General features: G+C 40.1%; 1 protein-coding gene across 2 annotated transcripts in view; it reads left to right on the top strand.

The window, feature by feature from the left end:
• Positions 1–904: 904 nt before the first annotated feature.
• The window catches only part of gsna (gelsolin a), a 29,699-nt gene continuing 12,388 nt past the window's right edge, over positions 905–18,215 (top strand). For both annotated transcript variants that reach the window (XM_084745372.1, XM_084745371.1), the window contains exons 1-9: positions 905–1,068; positions 10,293–10,493; positions 13,372–13,526; positions 14,367–14,528; positions 14,677–14,826; positions 14,903–14,992; positions 15,848–15,980; positions 16,185–16,489; positions 17,275–17,408. In XM_084745372.1, the coding sequence (XP_084601498.1) occupies positions 10,298–10,493; positions 13,372–13,526; positions 14,367–14,528; positions 14,677–14,826; positions 14,903–14,992; positions 15,848–15,980; positions 16,185–16,489; positions 17,275–17,408 (1,325 nt within the window). In that variant the 5' untranslated portion in view covers positions 905–1,068; positions 10,293–10,297. The remainder of the gene's footprint in view (positions 1,069–10,292; positions 10,494–13,371; positions 13,527–14,366; positions 14,529–14,676; positions 14,827–14,902; positions 14,993–15,847; positions 15,981–16,184; positions 16,490–17,274; positions 17,409–18,215) is intronic.

Below are 18,215 nucleotides of genomic sequence, written 5' to 3'. Positions count from 1 at the left end.
GTATTTCAAATACATAAATACAAGCTCTTAAAGTATTTTGTTAAAAATTCTCCTATACTGAAACAATATTGTTTGATAGAGGACTGAAGCCTCACACAGCACACATGCATCATAAACACTCTGCAGTATAGACAGTGTACAGCTTTGCCTTGTAAACGCCTTGTGGTGCACCAACACCAGGCAGGGGCAGTGTTGCTCCAGACGCACAGTCTGTTTGCTGGAGGGTGGAAGTCTGTCTGAGTTTAAAGTTACAACCTCAACAAGAAAATACACCTTTGTATTGAATGTTTCACTGAGATGCTAAGTGTCAAAAGTTTGAGGAAGTTACTGTGATGTATTTAATTATGTGTATTTACTGTAATTACAGCAACATAACACTGGATAGATAGATTTTTTAACATTTTGTATCATTTTATATTATTTATATGATTAAACAGCACACATACTGGGTGCTGTAAATTAGGCCATCCACACTGAACTAAAGCACTAACTAGAGAACTAGATCATTGTAGCTACAAAACAATGATATGGTCTCTCTTACAGAACCATCTGAAACTGCAGGATTTGTCAATGAAAAAGATGCATTCACTGCACAATTCCATGTCAAATCGATCATTGCAAATAACCAGTTTTTTTTGGTTAATGGTGGTTTATAAAGCTCCACACAGGGTTTACATCAGATTGGACTTCAAAAAAATTCCTCCATGGTGGTCTGTCTGCTCTACCTTTATTGTTTTGTATTAGATAGATAGATAGATAGACAGATAGATAGATAGATAGATAGATAGATAGATAGATAGATAGGCATTAGTGTGCGTGTGCGCGGCCACGTGTCAGTCGCCCCTCTGCAGCAGCAGCCATGCAGGCAGGCCGTGGTGGGAGTGTCATAACGGGGAGTGTCTCTGTCGGCCCAGCAGCAGCAGCATAAACAGCGGCTCTGCTCTCCGCCGCCTCGCCGACTCGACGCCTCTCTGCTCCCACTGCAGCTAGAAGCGCTCACCGCGGCTCAGTCCACTTCTCACCGTACAGTCCGTGCGTCCGTCCCCGATCACAACCCTACGCCTTCAGGTACGTTTAAAAAAAAAAAACTCTTTCGTCCATGACACAATAACCTATAAAAGCTTGTAGCACAGATTGCTAATTTAATCCCTTAATTAGAGCTGAACCGTTACATTCAGTGCACTGGAACAAAGGTTTGATATGCTGGGAAGAAAGTGTTTAGAGTGAAAGATTTGGCTTCTGTCTGTATCTGAATATGTTTTACTTCAAATCTAGTTGATTTTTTCTTCGCTCATTCAAAGTAGCGCAAACCCTGCTTTTATTGTGAAAAGTGCACTCCAGCTGCTGCCATATATGGACAGGCAGTGGAAACACTGGATGAGGACTAAAAATGCTGTGTGGTTCCACTTAAACTGCCCACAGAGACTTGGTTACATTCTTCCCTCACTGGTTACAGTCAGTTCAGGCTGCCATGATGTGATACTAAACCCCAAAGCAGCTCTTAACATGTTGTGTGGTGCTGCATTGTGGGGAAAAAGTCAAGTGATTAGTTGAAGCATCTCGTTTAAAACTAAGTATCTTTAGCAGCTGCACATCTCTATTTAAAGACAGCTGTGGTTGCCACAGAAACACACAACCAAACATTGAGTGTTCACTGAGGAAGTTAGTCACAGCAGCCTGTATGTGGCTGATTGTTACAGCAGCTGAGAGTGTCAGACAGTGTGGTGTATGTGTATGTTTGTGTGTGTGTGTGTGTGTGTGTGTGTGTGTGTGTGAGGAAGGGATAAAGACGGACCAATCAGAAAACACTGTGTCAGATCCACATTCAGCTGTGCGATGGGCAGAGATTACGAGATGCCTGAACCCGCTGCCTGCACGACACCCCACTTCAGATTCAGATATACGCCTCAAACAACTGTGTGCACCCTTGTTAGGGCAGCTGAGCTGCTGTGGATGTTCAGATGTCAACATATTCCACATTTTTCATTTAAATATTTACTTTGTCTTTATCTGACCAATATATGTAAAGCTTTAAACTTTGTAAAATAACTTTTCCCTGAGCATGAAGTCAAACAAGCAAACATATTTCCCAGGCATGGAATATTGTTTTTGTTTTACTGGAAATTTATCATGTTTAACACACTTCAGGTGTCATTTTAGCATTGTCTGTGATGTCACCAAAAGTTTTCTAAGTGGCCCTAAGTTTCGGCTCCCATTCACTATCAGTCTCTGGAGCCATAAACATTTTGCAGACTGCCCTCATATGAAAAATGACAGCATAGGTCTATAAACTATTTAATTATGAACACAGCTTAAGGTTACATTTCCTGACAAAACAGCCTACTGCGGTTATGAAGTCATGTAATGACTGTCCTCCCTCAGTAGCAAAAGCGGAGGTGGCATGACATTGTTCTACTGCCACAAAGAGTCTGAGGGAGGAGGGCAAACAGTCGGTTTGGCATCCAAATCCAGTAAACATTGATTTGATGATTTGCAGGTTAGAAAATGTCTGGATTAAAAGTGGGACTTTCTGTTACCTATGGCCTTTGTTTCAGCATTGAAATCAATGTATTTGAGCACTGAAATGAGTGTATTATAACATTGAAATAAGTGTAATTTAGCATTGAAATAAGTAGACCTGCAACAATTAATCAATGTGACAACTATTTTGATAACTGATTAATCAGTTTGAGCCATTTTCTGAATATCTGAATATCTTGAGGTTGTGAGTAAACCAAGAAATTTGGGAAACACTGATTCATGTTTTTCACCATTTTCTGACATTTTAAAGCAAACAACTATTAATCGAGAAAGTAATTGACTATGAAAATAATCATTAGTGGCAGCCCTAGAAAAAAGTGTATTTCATCACTGAAGCTGGTGTATTTCAGAATTGAAACTTGCTTATTTCAGCATTATAATCAGTATATTTTAGCATAAAGCAGCTTCTTAGTACATATTGAAATGATACACTGGCTTAGACACCTTTAACTTTTCTGCAAAACATAAACGAAATTTTAAGCAAAAAAGTCAAGATGTCTTTTGGTCTGCAAATCATCAAATCAACACCCACAAAGAAGTGTGTGACTTTGACAATATTGGTTTCTTCCAACAATGAAAGCATCTTTCCTTAAGCTCATCCAAACGGTTAAGTTGCTGAAACTTAAACAGATCTTGACCATCTGGGTCAGACAATGCTCATATGGTTCGCGTTTTTTTTGCGGCAGTCAGATGGGCCTCGGTCGGGCGGGGCACTCATGAAAGACCTCAGACATACTACATGAGACAGTGACTCTGAAACCTCTACCTAACCACACATTTGCAAAGATGAGTTTAGCAGCCAAGACAGAAAATATTTACTGACAATGTTTTTTCAGGACAAAAGTTGAGGGGTTTCCCATTGACTTCAGTATGGTCAATGATTTTCCAGTTGAGAAAAAAAAAAGCCACGCCTCTCAAACAAAATCATCATGTCATCGAGCTGCTGGCAATAAAGTTAAATTGCATGTGAAATGTATCCAGTTTTGTTTACTGCATTCAATCGTTGCCATTTGTGAGAAATATGAGTTTATATGCTTGATATAATTAAGTCATTGATCAGACCTGGACACAGAGTATAGAGTGAAGTGTTTTCAGAAAGACTGCTCAAGAAACAACCCTCTCATATCCTTTAATAACCATCTGTATATCATGGCAGCTATTTACAAAGCCATAAACAGCTATTTTGATTGTCTTTGTCTTACACTGTGTAAACAGATAAAAAGGAAGCAGAGCGGCTATTAAAGAGCCTGTGCAGAGTGTTATCTGTCCTGAACAAGCTGGAGGGCAGCTGCACGGCCCTCCAGAGGCAGAGAGCGGCATGCATGGAGAAAATGAGTCATCAAGAATCCCCCTTCCTGAAGGAGGATTCTCTTTTTAGGGAGAAACTCAAGGCTGATCTCACAGATATAACTATTCTGGGTTTGTTTTTGAAGTTGGACACCAGCAGACAAATCATAAGGCCTTAAAACATTCCCCATCATGTGAATCCAGTGTGGGTATCTGCACAGTGGATCGAGTTTTGGAGTTTTCACGCAGGCCTCAAGCGAGGGCAGACACAAAAGAGAGGCTGGTAAAAAAAAAAAACGTGGGGGAGGGGGTCAAATAACTGAGATTGGAATGACACTCTCGCTCTGTGTTTGCTTGGAGGCGAGGGGTGGGCCAAAAGCTTGGAATGACGGGGTAGAAACACGACAAACACCTCCGGCTCTGCCGAGGTGTGGAGTGGCCTGCAGACAGACACCATCTGCTTTTCCCAGCATGCCTGCAAAGAAGCACTAACCAGTAGTCATGTGACGTGTTCTATTTAGGCTCGTAGCTGTGTGTGTGTGTGTGTGTGTGTGTGTGTGTTTTGAGTCAAACAAACTACCCCCTCATGAGTCACTCTATCCAACCTAGAGCTGCCAGAAACTGTTAAGGGGACAGTTCGGATTGGGATGTTTGAGGAACTTATCCATAGTCAGTGTTTTAGCAACAGCAGATGCCAGTGCACCAGCAGGTTTGCTGGTTTAATGGTGATTTCCCATCAGAAAAAGTAAAGGGGTGAAAATATTCTAAATATAGTGTACAATTAAACTCATATATTGACATTGGCCTCCCTGTCCACAGCAGTTTATTGCTTAGCTTCCATGCTTTTACTGACTATGACTGACTATGGATAGTACCTCTACAACTCCACATCAAATAATCCAAACTGTTCCTTTAATGGGTGATGTTTCATTCAACGAAACATCACACAAAAATATTCTAATTTGTAAGAAACTAACTGTGTCTCAGACTACGTTCTCTAACCTTCTTTCTCATTCCTGTTAGATTTATTCTTTTGTCTGACTTGTTATTACATTTTTTTTTAATACCGGCTTTGATTTTTCAAAGCGTGAGGTGATTCAGATGCTGTGTATACCCCCTGATGTTTGCTTTATTAAGTCGCAGACAGTACAAGTATCTAACTGCGGGATGAAACGGCTTTGATGTGCCGAGACTGACGGAACATTTCTCTCCATCAGAGGAGAGAAGATCACAGTCAAAGGCAGCCATGTTTATTTAGCGCCACAGACACAGAGATATTCAGAACGAGAAGTCCTACAAAAGTGATACTTTCAATGGGCGAAGTGTTTCAGAGTAAAGGTATTCGTCTGCCGTGGGATGAAAAGACTTATTGAACAAGTCAACTTTTCAGGATTTTTTTTTAATTTGAAGCAGCAGCTCTATTTTCAGTCAATCATACAGCGACACATGCAGTATGTTTCTGAACATGTATCATGGGGATTGAATGCAGTTATTCTTGTCATGAAACTTACACTTCATAAATAGAAGCACTGATGAAAAACTTCAAGAGTAGTTACAAAGTGGAAAGAGAAGTGACAAGTTCTCCTGCTGCTGTCTATATGACCACAGTTTGGTCCTACGTTTCCTCCAGAGACTCGATTTCATATTAAAGTTCATATCTCTGCTGTACATCCGTGTCTGTGTCAACGAGGAACCCTGTGCTCAGCTCACATCTCTGCAAACAAGCCATTTTCATATTGCTGGGTGTGCCAGTATAAGTTAATGAACAGATATATATCAACCCAAGCAGAAGTTACTGATTTATTACTAGTTGCTAGGGAACATAGAGTTATTGTTTTCTCACCGCAGTTGTTTTACATGGCAGGAGGTGACAGTCAGGAGGATGTGGTTGATACATCATTTAGGTATACTGCAGCATTTTAGATGTTCAAAGCATTTGTGTTGTGTTACTTAGTTGCTTGCCACAACGTGATTATGAGATACGTATGCCACTAAAACGTAATATATGATTAACATATAAATTGTGTAAAGGAATATTTCAACATTTTTGGAAATACACTGACCCTCTTTGCTTTTTCTAAACATGAGATGTGAAGACCAAAACCTATTTGATCACATCCCTGATCATATTTTGCAATTATTTACAGTATATGGCCCCTTTAGGCTTGAATCAACCAATTTCAACTAATAACATCATGGCATCCACCCATATCTTCAACTTTTAGCAGCACAGCACTAATTCTAATTCACTAATTAGCTAGTTAGCAACAGCATGGTATGTTATACACGTTTATTATTAGGGGTGTCCTGATCCAATATTGATATCGGATATCGGTTCGATATCAGCCAAAAAACGAGTATCAGATTTTATCGGACTGCATCTAAAATCTCCGATATAAGCACTCTGATTAGCAGTCCATTTTCTGCTCCAGCACTTCTATCCATAAGTGACTCTGGTTACTGATTATTGTTCTCTGTTTGAGTAACATCACTTGATCAAGCCTTTTCTAACATTCCACACTACAAAATAAGTAATAAAAGTATGTATGATTCGTGCTGATATCGTATCGGATATCGGCCAATACTCAAGGCTGTAATATCGGTATCGTATCGGAAGTGAAAAAGTTGTATCGGGACATCCCTATTTATTATGACACACCCACTTTTCAGTGTTCTCATCAAATTTGCTGAATCATCTTATCTCACCTATCCAGTTAACCCAGTCACCAGCCTGATCAGAGACCCCATAGGAACTCTAACTGATTGTTCTTTGATAAATACAGCTGCGAGGAAAACAGAGGGGGTGATGTTTATCCAAACAGCGATGCATTGATCTGAAACGCTGAATCAGTATCAGCACTGATCACATATAAGCCAGATGTTATAAAATGAAAATCACAGCATATGACACCTTCTCTCAGCAAAGCTTCCACATCTGATCATGTCCATGTCTCAAAAAACGAGTGCTCAATATTTCCTTGTGAATAATTCTTTGAGTGAATATATCAGTCTATCCCTATTTCCCCTTAAATTGCTGTTTATCCATCGGTGTCTTAACATTCAGTCTAGACAAATTCCAGATTAAACATTTCTAATGCTAAGACAGCTTAGTTCAATCTTCTTGTGTGACCACAGGCGGTGCAGATTTGCTGTCTGACTTTTATGGTATTCAGGCTTCTTCAGGCAAGAAATTCCACCAGACCCACCGTAGGAAAAAAAATCAGCTTTCCACATCCTCAAGCTATAATGGCCCCAGTGGAATTGTGCAGCAGCCCCGGTTTCTCTTTGTCCGGCCAAACCTGGACGCAGCCGCTGCAGCGTCATTGGAGCTCAGTGCATGACCTGGTATGACTTCAGCGTACCCAGTTGTTTTGACTGCGCCCGTTTACACGTGAAGCCGACAGGAGCTATAAACGGGTTATATCTATTTAGTCTCCATCCAAATAACTCGTCCTAAAGAAATCCATCAGCCGGCCACGTGTTCTGACATGTGACCCATTCAAAAATCATGTTGAAACATTCCACAGCTACAGAATACAGTGCGGTGACTCTGGTTGTTGCATAAGAGGAGAGCAGAAATTGGGGGGAAAAAAGGAACCCCACATTTGTTGGCCTGGTTACGTTGAATTCTGAGCTACTTCCCTCTTCCAGGGTCGGGAGCAGATTCCTGCCATGTTTGTGGGCTAGAAGAATGGACCATTCTTGCTCCAGTGTGGACGGTTAGTCATGCAAATTGAGAGGCAGCTGGTCCGAACAGCATTCCTGTGGAAAATTGGACTCTGTGTCCATTTTGAACTACATGACCTCGGGTTTTTAAATTTATTCAAATACCTGAACCTGAGCTTTATCAACAGTTTGCAGCTGAGAACAGTGACTGTTTGAATATCTTCTAACTGCATGATAAAAAATATCATGCATAAATTCATTCATAAATTAATGATTAGAGGAAGGACGAAATGCACCATGAAAGGTCACAGAAACCCTTTTCAGAGAGGTCAGGTTCTAATTTGAGAACACTGTTTCACTTCAGAGAACTTCTTTTTGCTCTTTCTGCAGTGTTTTTTGTGGGAGCAACTGATGCGTGGTGTCAAGTCAGTGTCTGACAAAGACCCATGACACATTTGCTCACTTTGCAAAATTTAAAAAAAATTCTTGCTTCACAGTGTAGACTGCGCAACCTCACATTGCATAGACTTAAGTCTAACCACAAATAGTTCCCACATTTGGAGGATGTATTCCGTAAAACAAAAATGTAGAAATAACTCATTACATGTTCTGCATTAAAGGAGAAATCTGTAATATATTTACTGTAATAAATCATAAATGACCACGATATGCCATCAAAGATTAAGGAAACATGTTAAGTTGAAATACTTTCTTCTCTGACAACAATGCTACAGCCACAGTGTCCTTTGAAATTTAAATTCTGGCCAGTACTGTATGTTATTGTTTGCCTGTTTCATGTTAATTAGAGTTCAAATTCATGCCAAATAGTTGCTGAATGAGTTAGTTACCGTTTAGAAGTCGTAAGAAATAATTAATAATCTTTTAGAAGGAGTAGATGTTTATAACGGTAAAATTGAGCAAAATGTTAATGGAGTCTGGCAGGCAGGAGGCAGGCAGTCACTGAACTCCAACTCCAGTGTGTGTATTTTCAGAGCAGTGGGCTTTTGAACCCTGCGCTGTCGCATTTATGCAGATTCAGCTCCTTGAAATTCTCAGAAATAGAGACCTGAAACATGTCAAACAAAGAGAAGTTCCAGATTCCCATAACAAAGATTTTAACAGGATGCTCCCATCCTAAAAATCTCAAACATCCACACAGGCTACTGAGAGGCCAGCCAGTTGTAATCTAATGCAGCGCAGACACCTACTTCAAGCTCTTGATTTGGCACCACATGTTGATTATGCTCTCAGATATGGCTCAAGTGTATGGTATGTGTCTGCATCAGTGTTTGGGTGTGCGTGTGTGATTGGATCAATGTCTGACAGCTGATGTGTCAATTAAGGCTGTGCAATTAAATTAAAATTGCTATTTTACAAGGTTTCTGTTGTTTTAAAGGGGCAGTCCACCATTTTATTTCTTCTATAAGAGAGAATACTCTCTCTCTAGCCCTCTCTATCAGCTGTCATAGAGCTTGCTTGAGAAGTCTGAGAAAGTTGCGTCACCTGAGCATCTCAGTTTGGCCTTGGGCTGCAGATATTCAAAAGAAAGGTTGCATTACACAACGATTTAACAAAAGATGCTATCAAGTTGCATTATGGGAAGTATAGGATCCAGTGTTTTTGAGTGTGACCTATACTGGAGACTAGTATCTACTTTCTTGCTGGTGGAAAGAATGTAGCCTGGTAGATCCTAAAGTAGTTCTGGTATATTCTACTGCAGAAGAAAATAGTTCCTACATGAAACTGCTCACAAGAAGGTCTGGGGATTATCTTAAGTAATCAGGTCATGATTTTTGGAAAGAGACGCCGGTTATTAATTTATCAAATGTATTTTTTTTGGTGCTTAGAGCACCTCAAGCCGAGTGCCATTTAGTCTCATTATTTTAGAGAGAAGACAGACTTCTCTACGGCTGATATCTTCAAAACTATATCTTACACTGAAAAAATCTAAATGGATAAATAGCATTACAAGCCAGAACAAGAATATGCATTTTTGATTTTAGGGTGAGATGCCCCTTTAAATTAAAATTCTTGCATATTGCTCCTTTGACAGAGCTGCAAGTCTGAGTAGGCTTTGCAAGAAAAATGCAAGTCAGGGTACAAGTTTTATTTTTTAATATTCTTAATATTTGTAGGTCAATATAAGTCTGACTTGAGACCAAGCATTGAATATAAAGACAATCCTGTCTGATTATTTTATCTATGAATATTTTCTCAAGTGAAAAGTTACTATGTTATTGTGGGTGACAAAGTTATGGAAAAAATCAAAAGTACAGATTCTGGGATGGAAGAGTTTCTCCATATCTCCCACTCCTAGTGTCCAGATATTTGTGGCTGTGTGCATATAGTTATTATTCAGGGAAAAAATGTCTCGCCCTACACCAGACTTTTCCTACATATAAATACAGACAGTGTTTCTTTGCCACCATCTCTGGCAGTTATGACAACGCTTGAGTCATTACTGGCAGGACTTCCTCTTCCTGCCCACTGAAGAAAACACCCCGAGCACAGTGCCCCAGTGACTCACCCTGCTGCTGTGCATTAATATCTGACTATAACCTGAAACTTTATCTTTGTATCCATGGCAACAATTCAGGCTTAAGGGGAGTGGCTTCATGTTCTCCAGAGCAAATAGTACAGCCCCAGTCTCACTTTTAAAAGGTTATTACGAAGCTCTTTGAGTCTTATCTCTTCCAGTATTTGACCACTGATCCGGAGCGGCGAAAACCACAGCTGGTTGCCAGGGGAACGCAGTAGACGAAAAGCACTAAATCTCAGCTGTGTGATTTGTCCTGCAGGCAGGATGGCAGCGCAGCACCCAGAGTTCGAGCGGGCCGGACAGAAGCCAGGCCTCCAGGTGTGGAGGGTGGAGAAGTTTGACCTGGTGCCCGTTCCCGAGAACCTGTACGGGGGATTTTACACCGGAGACGCCTACCTCATCCTCAACACCATCAAGCAACGCTCCGGGGCCCTGCAGTACGACCTCCACTACTGGCTGGGTGAGTGCAGAGAGACTGATGATGTGATGCGCTATTACAGACAAGTAAAAGGAAATATCTGCTTTAAAATATGTACATTTTTTAAAAGAAGTGGGCATTAGATTGAAGGCCACTCTGCAGAATTTTTCTTTTTTGTGATTATTTTACTTTTGTAAAATCAAAAAGTTTAATTAACTTTCTGTGTCAAAGTAAACAGGGAATGAGTACATCTAACACTTTTTTGAATGCACAAACTTACAAAAAACAATAAAAATCTCAATGTCTAGTCTTGCAATGTCCAGTGATAATAAGAACATATGAGTATGTTTGCTGGCATCATATTCAAATACTTATCTGTGTAAAAAAAAAAAGATTCTACATCAGCATATTCAAAAGAGTTTTAAAGTAACAAGGGACAAACATTTCCTGACCCGTTTCATTTCTTTTTTTGGTGTATTTTTTTTTGTTTCCATGGAGATGTGGCCAAACATGGAAGAGCTGATCTCAGTTTTCCAGTGCAGCTACGATCCTGTTTGACTTGCAAAGCGGAGATGACGATCTGTATCTGTGCTCCTGGAACGTAATTTCACTTGACAGTTTTGCAGTGTTTACTCTGCTGTTCCTGCCGCTTCTCATCCTGTTTACTTGCATCAGCCTCTAAAATTGTGATGTGCCTCATTTATTTTATTTTCAGAATAAGGGGCAGATGTGCCTTGCGATTTGTTATCAGCACATACAGTGGAGTTTCACAGCTGCCTTTTTTCGATAATGTAAAACCTTGTTTTAGCACAAGGGATTTTTTCTAGACTTTTTTGCACTAGCATTCAGCAAACCCAAACAAAGTAAAAACACAATACAGCAATGTAAAATATTCCATTACAACTTTAAATTCTGGATTCAAAGTTTTGGCCTAGTTAAAATTATATTTTTTTCAAAAGTACCCATACAGAAAGGTACTTTTATAACGATAAAGATGATTTATAAAATGCATTAACATTGAAGCAGCATTTAAAGGAACATATTGAAATTCATATGTTTCCTCTTACCTGTAGAGCTATTTATACATCTAGACAGTTTGGGCCTGAGTTGCACAGTTTGGGAGATATCAGTCTGCCGTCTCTCTCTAATGTAAAGGAAGTAGATGGCTCTGGGCTCGTGGTGCTCAAAGTATGAGGGGTGGAAGTAACAAAAATGAATCACTAAAAATGGAAATGTTGAAAATGTGAGTGAATCGGAAAAGCTTGATCAGTTAGTTAGTGGGCATGTTTTTTGGGTGGAGGTAGTAAAAAGTACTTGTTGAAATTAAGACAGTAGATTATCAAATAAAATGTCAAGTTACTTGATAATTTATCACTACATTTTTCTTTTCACATCCATTTTACACCTCTGTTTTTCAGTTCACATGCATTTTCAACACCTTCATTTTTCTTAATTTATTTTTGTTTCCTCATGTCAAACCACCACAAAATCATGTGAAAAACTCAACAGCAGTGTCTCTTTTCAGAAAACATGACCCGCTCACTCAAGATAATCCACAGAAATTGTTGTGAGCAGTTTCATGTAGGAACTAGTTTCTTTCTACAGAACTACGCTCACCAACCGTATTGACGCACAGAAGGAAGTATCTACTCATGGATGAGAGGCTCGTGCTTTTGACAGCGTAGGACGTAAACCTCAGTCCTCCTGGGCTGAACTGTGACCTCTCATTCCTTTTGTGCGGCTGGCGGGTGTAGTTCAGTAGAGAGAAAACAGTTCCTACATGAAACTGCTCACAACAAGCTCTGTGGATTATCTTGAGTAACCGGGTCATCATTTCTAAGTAAGAGACATCGCTGTTGAGTTTTTCAAATGTAAATATATTTTTGGCGCTTTGAGCCCCGCAAACCAAGTCCCATTTAGTTTTATTATATTGGAGAGAAGGCAGACATCTCTACAGCTGATATCTCCAAAACTCCGCAACTCACACCAAAACAGTAAAAATGGATAAATAGCACTGCAAGTAAGAGAAAAAAGTGTGTTTTTGATTTTGGAGCAAACTGTCCTTTTAAATGCTGTAGATTGAAGAGGTAAGACTACTTTACAATGCAATATGAATGAAAATTATATAAATAAAGGTACTCTGAATCTGTTCAGTAACCAGGAACTACAGCAGTCAGATAAAACTCCACTCAAAGAACACTACTGGAATGAATTTAATACATTTTGATACAGACACAGATAAAGCATTTATAAAGGATCACTGTTCAAAACTCTTCGTTTTAGATGATTCAGTGAAATTTTTAACCTAAAATGTAAGATCATTTTCTCCAGTCCATCATAGCAAAATGAATCTTTCAGCCGCGTAATGAGGTTTTCACTGCAACAATGTCATTTTCATTTTCAAATTGAAATCCAAATTGATGTCAGTGTCTGTATTTTAAATCAAAGTAAAGGATCAAATTGGTGCCAAAACTGAAAGATCCTGAGTAGAGTAGGTGAGTATTGACAGAAGACGGGGTGTCTGACTGACTCGGTCATTTTTTAGGATTTTGCTTAAAGCAAACAGGAAAACGAGAAGCTGTCTTTTTAAAATTGATTTCATGTGCTTTTAGTGAACTCAATCGATCATGGAAACAACATTCACCAGTAAACAGGAACTGATGTAACCCTCCCTCATGCTGCTGAACAACCCTGTATGACCAGAAATGGAATAATGTAGCATGTATTAATGTGTCTGCTGGGATCTGACCCCCTACTGCTCCCGACCCGCATATTGATCTCCTCCTGACTCGCTGAGAGAATTCGTCAAACACAAAATGTGTCTCTCTGGGTGGACGCGCAGTGCAAAATGTACATGACTGCTGAGAGAAAATAAGGTTCCGGATTAACATGGAGCACGTCTGTGGTTCCTCCGCTGCAGGTGATTTCTGCACCCAGGATGAGAGCGGCTCGGCGGCCATCTTTACCGTCCAAATGGACGACTTCCTGGGGGGGAAGCCTATCCAGTACCGCGAGGTCCAGGGACACGAGTCCAAAACCTTTCTGGGCTACTTCAAGTCTGGAATCAAATACATGGTAAGATATTATATTTACTGATGCACATCTATCTGCAAGGTGTAAGATGCATGTTTTGTGACTGTTTTTTTATTAATTATTTTACCATTGTGGTAATTGAACCTCCTTTGGGCAGAAATTAAACAAGAGATTCTACTCTGACAGCACTGTGTATGTGATGTTATAAGGTAAAAAATATATAAAAAGGAAAAAACATAGACTGCATTTTTCTCATTCAGTGTCTGTAAAATGAAAGATCCAGTCATTTTTGGCAGTCATTGCCAAAAAAAATTCTAATTATCCATGAAAATATTAGAATTATTATCCCTCATGCATTGATTAAGAAACTACAACCATTAAGGGTGATAAAATACAGTGAGTTTTCTGATTCAGTATCTGTAAAATAGAAGACTGCGTTTGTAATGGTGCCATTGTTTTGTCAGTCAAATGTCTACACTTCCAAATATCCATATTTTTGATCTTTTTCTAAAGTGGCTTTATGTAAAGGAACTTTGCACTGCTATGACCACAAATTCTGATGTCAAAAATAAAATGATCTAAAGAAAAATCTCCTCCTGTTTCTTTTTAGCTGGCTAATATACTACTGCTGTAACTTTGCTTGGGAAAATATAAACACAGGCTCTTTTGGTCTGACTTCAAGGAGAATCTGACCCTGTAATTATATAGAAACAGCCAGTCCTCTTGCTGGTGTTGTCATTTGCTTATGTAGATCTTAAAGAGGCATCAGGTTTAAATTGATACTAGTTTGAAAACTAGATTTCTTTGTTTTTAAGTTGGAGCCAGTTTTTTTTTTAATGAAAGGCAGGTATTTTATTTTCAAGTGCATCTCTTACCTTCCAGCAAGGGGGCGTGGCATCTGGGTTCAAGCACGTCGTCACCAACGAGGTGGTCGTGCAGCGGGTGCTCCAGGTCAAAGGTCGTCGTTCTGTCCGGGCAACGGAGGTGGCGGTCAGCTGGGACAGCTTCAACCAGGGAGACTGCTTCATCCTGGACCTGGGAGACGTGAGTCAGATCAATATTACATGTACAGTTTTTCAAGTAATGGCAAAGCTATAAGCATTATGGGAAAACTGGGCTGTTTCAGTTCCACCTCCAGGAAAGATTTTATTCACCTACTTTGCAATCTGCTCTTTTTCTTGTTGCTCTACAGGAGATTTATCAGTGGTGCGGATCCCAGAGCAACCGCTTTGAGAAACTGAAGGCCACTCAGGTCGCCAAGGGTATCCGTGACAACGAGCGCAGCGGGAGGGCCCGGGTGTACGTCTGCGACGAGGGGATGGAGAGAGAGAAGATGTTAGAGGTGAGATCAGTGACTTTTGAGAACAAATGAAGTCTCAAACTGACTCCCGTGTTACAATGGCTGCTCTTGTCCTCAGGTGTTGGGTCCTAAACCAGATCTGCCTGCCGGAGCCTCTGATGACCTCACAGCTGATGCCTCAAACAGGAAGAGAGCCAAACTCTACAAGGTGAGAGACGTGGGAACACCTCAGACACACAGTCTGTCTCGTCTCTTGTAATAAATCTCCTGTTATAAAGCACACTCTATAACTGTTTGAGTTTGACTTAAAAACTCTGTTTTTATTTTGAATAATCAGCTCAATTCAACAAAGAAGTACAGTCTTGCAATTCAAAGATAGGTCAACTTGCTAGAAATAATTACAGAAAAGATACAATTAAGTAACTCCAATAAAGTCATGTGCAAAATTATTTTGAAGCTGGCTAATTAAAATGTAAACTGTTGTTTATGCTGTCAATTCAGACATAGTATTGTGCTTGTTTGTAAAAGACTTTCATTTCAGAGTCCCAACCCCAACCACAACTTCATGACAGTTCTGGGATTGTTAAAAAGAAAATTCTGCACCTTTTATGTGAATGTCCAGTCAGTGTTGATGGTAAATGTAGCAAAAAAAAAATCCTCAATGCTGCTATACTGACCAAGAAAGTTGAGTTCTCCTGCTGTGCCAGCAGTGCCTACGTGTACCAGAATGCATTGCATGTCAGCTTTTGACACCCACGTCACCACCCTTGTCTATAGCTATTACTTTGTTGGCAAAAACATAACATTAAGTGGCTATCCAGAGGCAGAAATAACATAGCCTGTAGCTCTTCCTTAACTCCAGTGACATCAGTATGACATCACTGGATGCAGGAAGAACAAAACATTTTGCAGGACGAAAACTCAGCAGCACTGAGGAATTTATTTCATCAGTTGACTACATTTACCATCATCAGTCACTCAGCATCCACATGAAAAATGATAAATTTTCCCTTTAATTCTCAGAAAAGTAACACCTCATGTCTGTAATCCACCTGTCCTGCAGGTGTCCAATGCCAGTGGAGACATGGCTATCGCCTTGGTGGCAGCAGAGAACCCGTTCGCCCAGAACGCCCTGGAGTCCGGCGACTGCTTCATTCTGGACCACGGCACCGATGGAAAGATCTTCGTCTGGAAAGGTCAGTGCAGTGGATTCCCACTACAGTGATATTTACCTCAAGGTGAATTCTTTGATTCATATGACATTTTGGGAAATATTCATATGCTGCATTCACGTGCTCCTTTGGCAATCCTGTTTCCAGAGATCAGAAGTTGTTGTCTGACTGTGTCGTGTTCACATGAATCCGAATGTGAAAACTGTGTCTGTTTTCTCTTGCTTATAGGCAAAGATGCCAACATGGATGAGCGAAAGGCAGCGATGAAAGCAGCAGACGAGTTCATCAAGAAGATGGGTTACCCCAAACACACTCAGGTCCAGATCCTGCCAGAGATGGGCGAGACGCCGCTCTTCAAGCAGTTCTTCAAGAACTGGCGGGACAGAGATCAGACGGAGGGCATGGGCGTGGCCTACATCGCCAACAGCATCGCAAAGATCGAGAAGGTGCCCTTCGACGCCGCCACCCTGCACGACTCCCCCGCCATGGCCGCCCAGCACGGCATGGTGGACGACGGCAGCGGAGAGAAACAGGTAAGAGGACGGGTACTGGATGTTTGTGCTACCTGGTGCTACCTAAGAGACCTGGGTTTTTGGGGGTCACTTTAGGAATTTACCCGCTTTGCATGCTTGACAATCCAGCCTTTATTTATCTCAGGAAACTTTCTGAAAGTTGAATTTCAGAGTACAGAAGTTATTGGAAACCAATGGTTCCCAGTAAGAGTTGTACCAATCTTATCTCATCTCTCTCTCTGCAACAGAATAAGCATATTTCCAAAAATGTCAGACTTATGGAAGAGTATGATGACTAGGCTTAAAGAAAGAAATGAGGGGAGGAAGATATTTTTTACTTGGCATTTTGAGAATAAAGGCGAAATGTTGAGAGTAAAGTTGAAAGACCATTTTTTGAGAATAAAGTCAACTTTTTTCATTTTTATTTGCAACATTTTTTTTCTTTTTCTCAACTTCAACTTCATGCTCAACATTTTGACTTTATTTTTGACAGTTTGACCTTTTTCTGGAAAGTTCGACTCGATTTTTGACAATTCAACGTCATTCTCAACACTGTGACTTTATTTTTGACAGTTTTATTTTACTCTCGACATTGGACTTAATTCTTGAAATTTCAACTTTGTGCTTGAGATTTTGACTTTATTCTCAACAACTCTATAGCTCCCTGTTGGGAGAACAGTATTACATTATACTGTAGATAATGTGTAATGCAGTATCTATGTAATTTGTAGAAAATGATATAAAATATTAAATACAATAATAGCTTCTGAATCTCACAGAGGTTTTTCCTTCTTTTCTCCTGACAGATCTGGCGTATCGAGGGGTCTGACAAGGTGCCGGTGGATCCGTCCACGTACGGACAGTTCTACGGAGGAGACAGTTACATCATCCTTTACAACTACCATCATGGAGGACGTCAGGGACACATTATCTACATGTGGTGAGAATACAGGAACAAATTGACTTCAGCTCAATTAGGCATTTTATTATAACAAAAAATGTATTCCCATCATCACCACATGGGGCAGGTAAAAGCTGTCGGTCTGTGATTTTACCTGTTGAATCCTCTTAAAGGGAAAATTCACCACTTTTTATGTGAATGTCCGGTCACTGTTGATGGTAAATGTAGTCAATTGAGGCAGTAAATTCCTCAGTGTGTGCTATATTGACCAAGAAAACTGAGTTTTCCTGCTAGTGGAGCCACGCCGGCTAACATGTACAAGGATGCATTATGCACAAGCTTCTGACGCCCGTGTTTTAACCCCCGTAGCCTGTAGACCCTTTTGCTTCATACCAGTTGCCACTGCCAGACATTAAAACACAAAGACAACTGTGGTTAAACAGAATGAGCTGTGTGTGCGAGCCAAGACAAAATAAACAAAATGAACTCACAATATGTCAAGAAAGCAAATATTCTCAAACCTGTTTTCCTTATGAAACAGAAAAATACAACTGATTGGCTTCTGAATTCAAGTTTCTCTCTTTTACTGAACTAAGACAAGCTTTAATTGTCTTGTTAACTCTTAAAACATACATTATTTAAACCTGACAGACAGAAACAAGATAAAACTCACCAAAACCCTCTCAACCAAAACCAACTCCGGCTTGGTCGATCCTTAATTTGCCTCATTAGATGTGAAAATAGTTTGTCTCTACAGACTGTTTTACTCTCACTCGTCCTCTAGCTGAGACCTTTAAATTAGCAAAATAAAAAGACGAACATCACCCTCTAAAAAAAAGTTGAAGT

Source organism: Lutjanus erythropterus, chromosome 20 (genome assembly GCF_056507025.1).
Source record: "Lutjanus erythropterus isolate fLutEry1 chromosome 20, fLutEry1.hap2, whole genome shotgun sequence".
NCBI classification, from domain to species: Eukaryota; Metazoa; Chordata; class Actinopteri; order Lutjaniformes; family Lutjanidae; genus Lutjanus; species Lutjanus erythropterus.
Note: the sequence above shows the minus strand (reverse complement) of the source record. Positions and strands in the feature narration are given on the sequence as shown.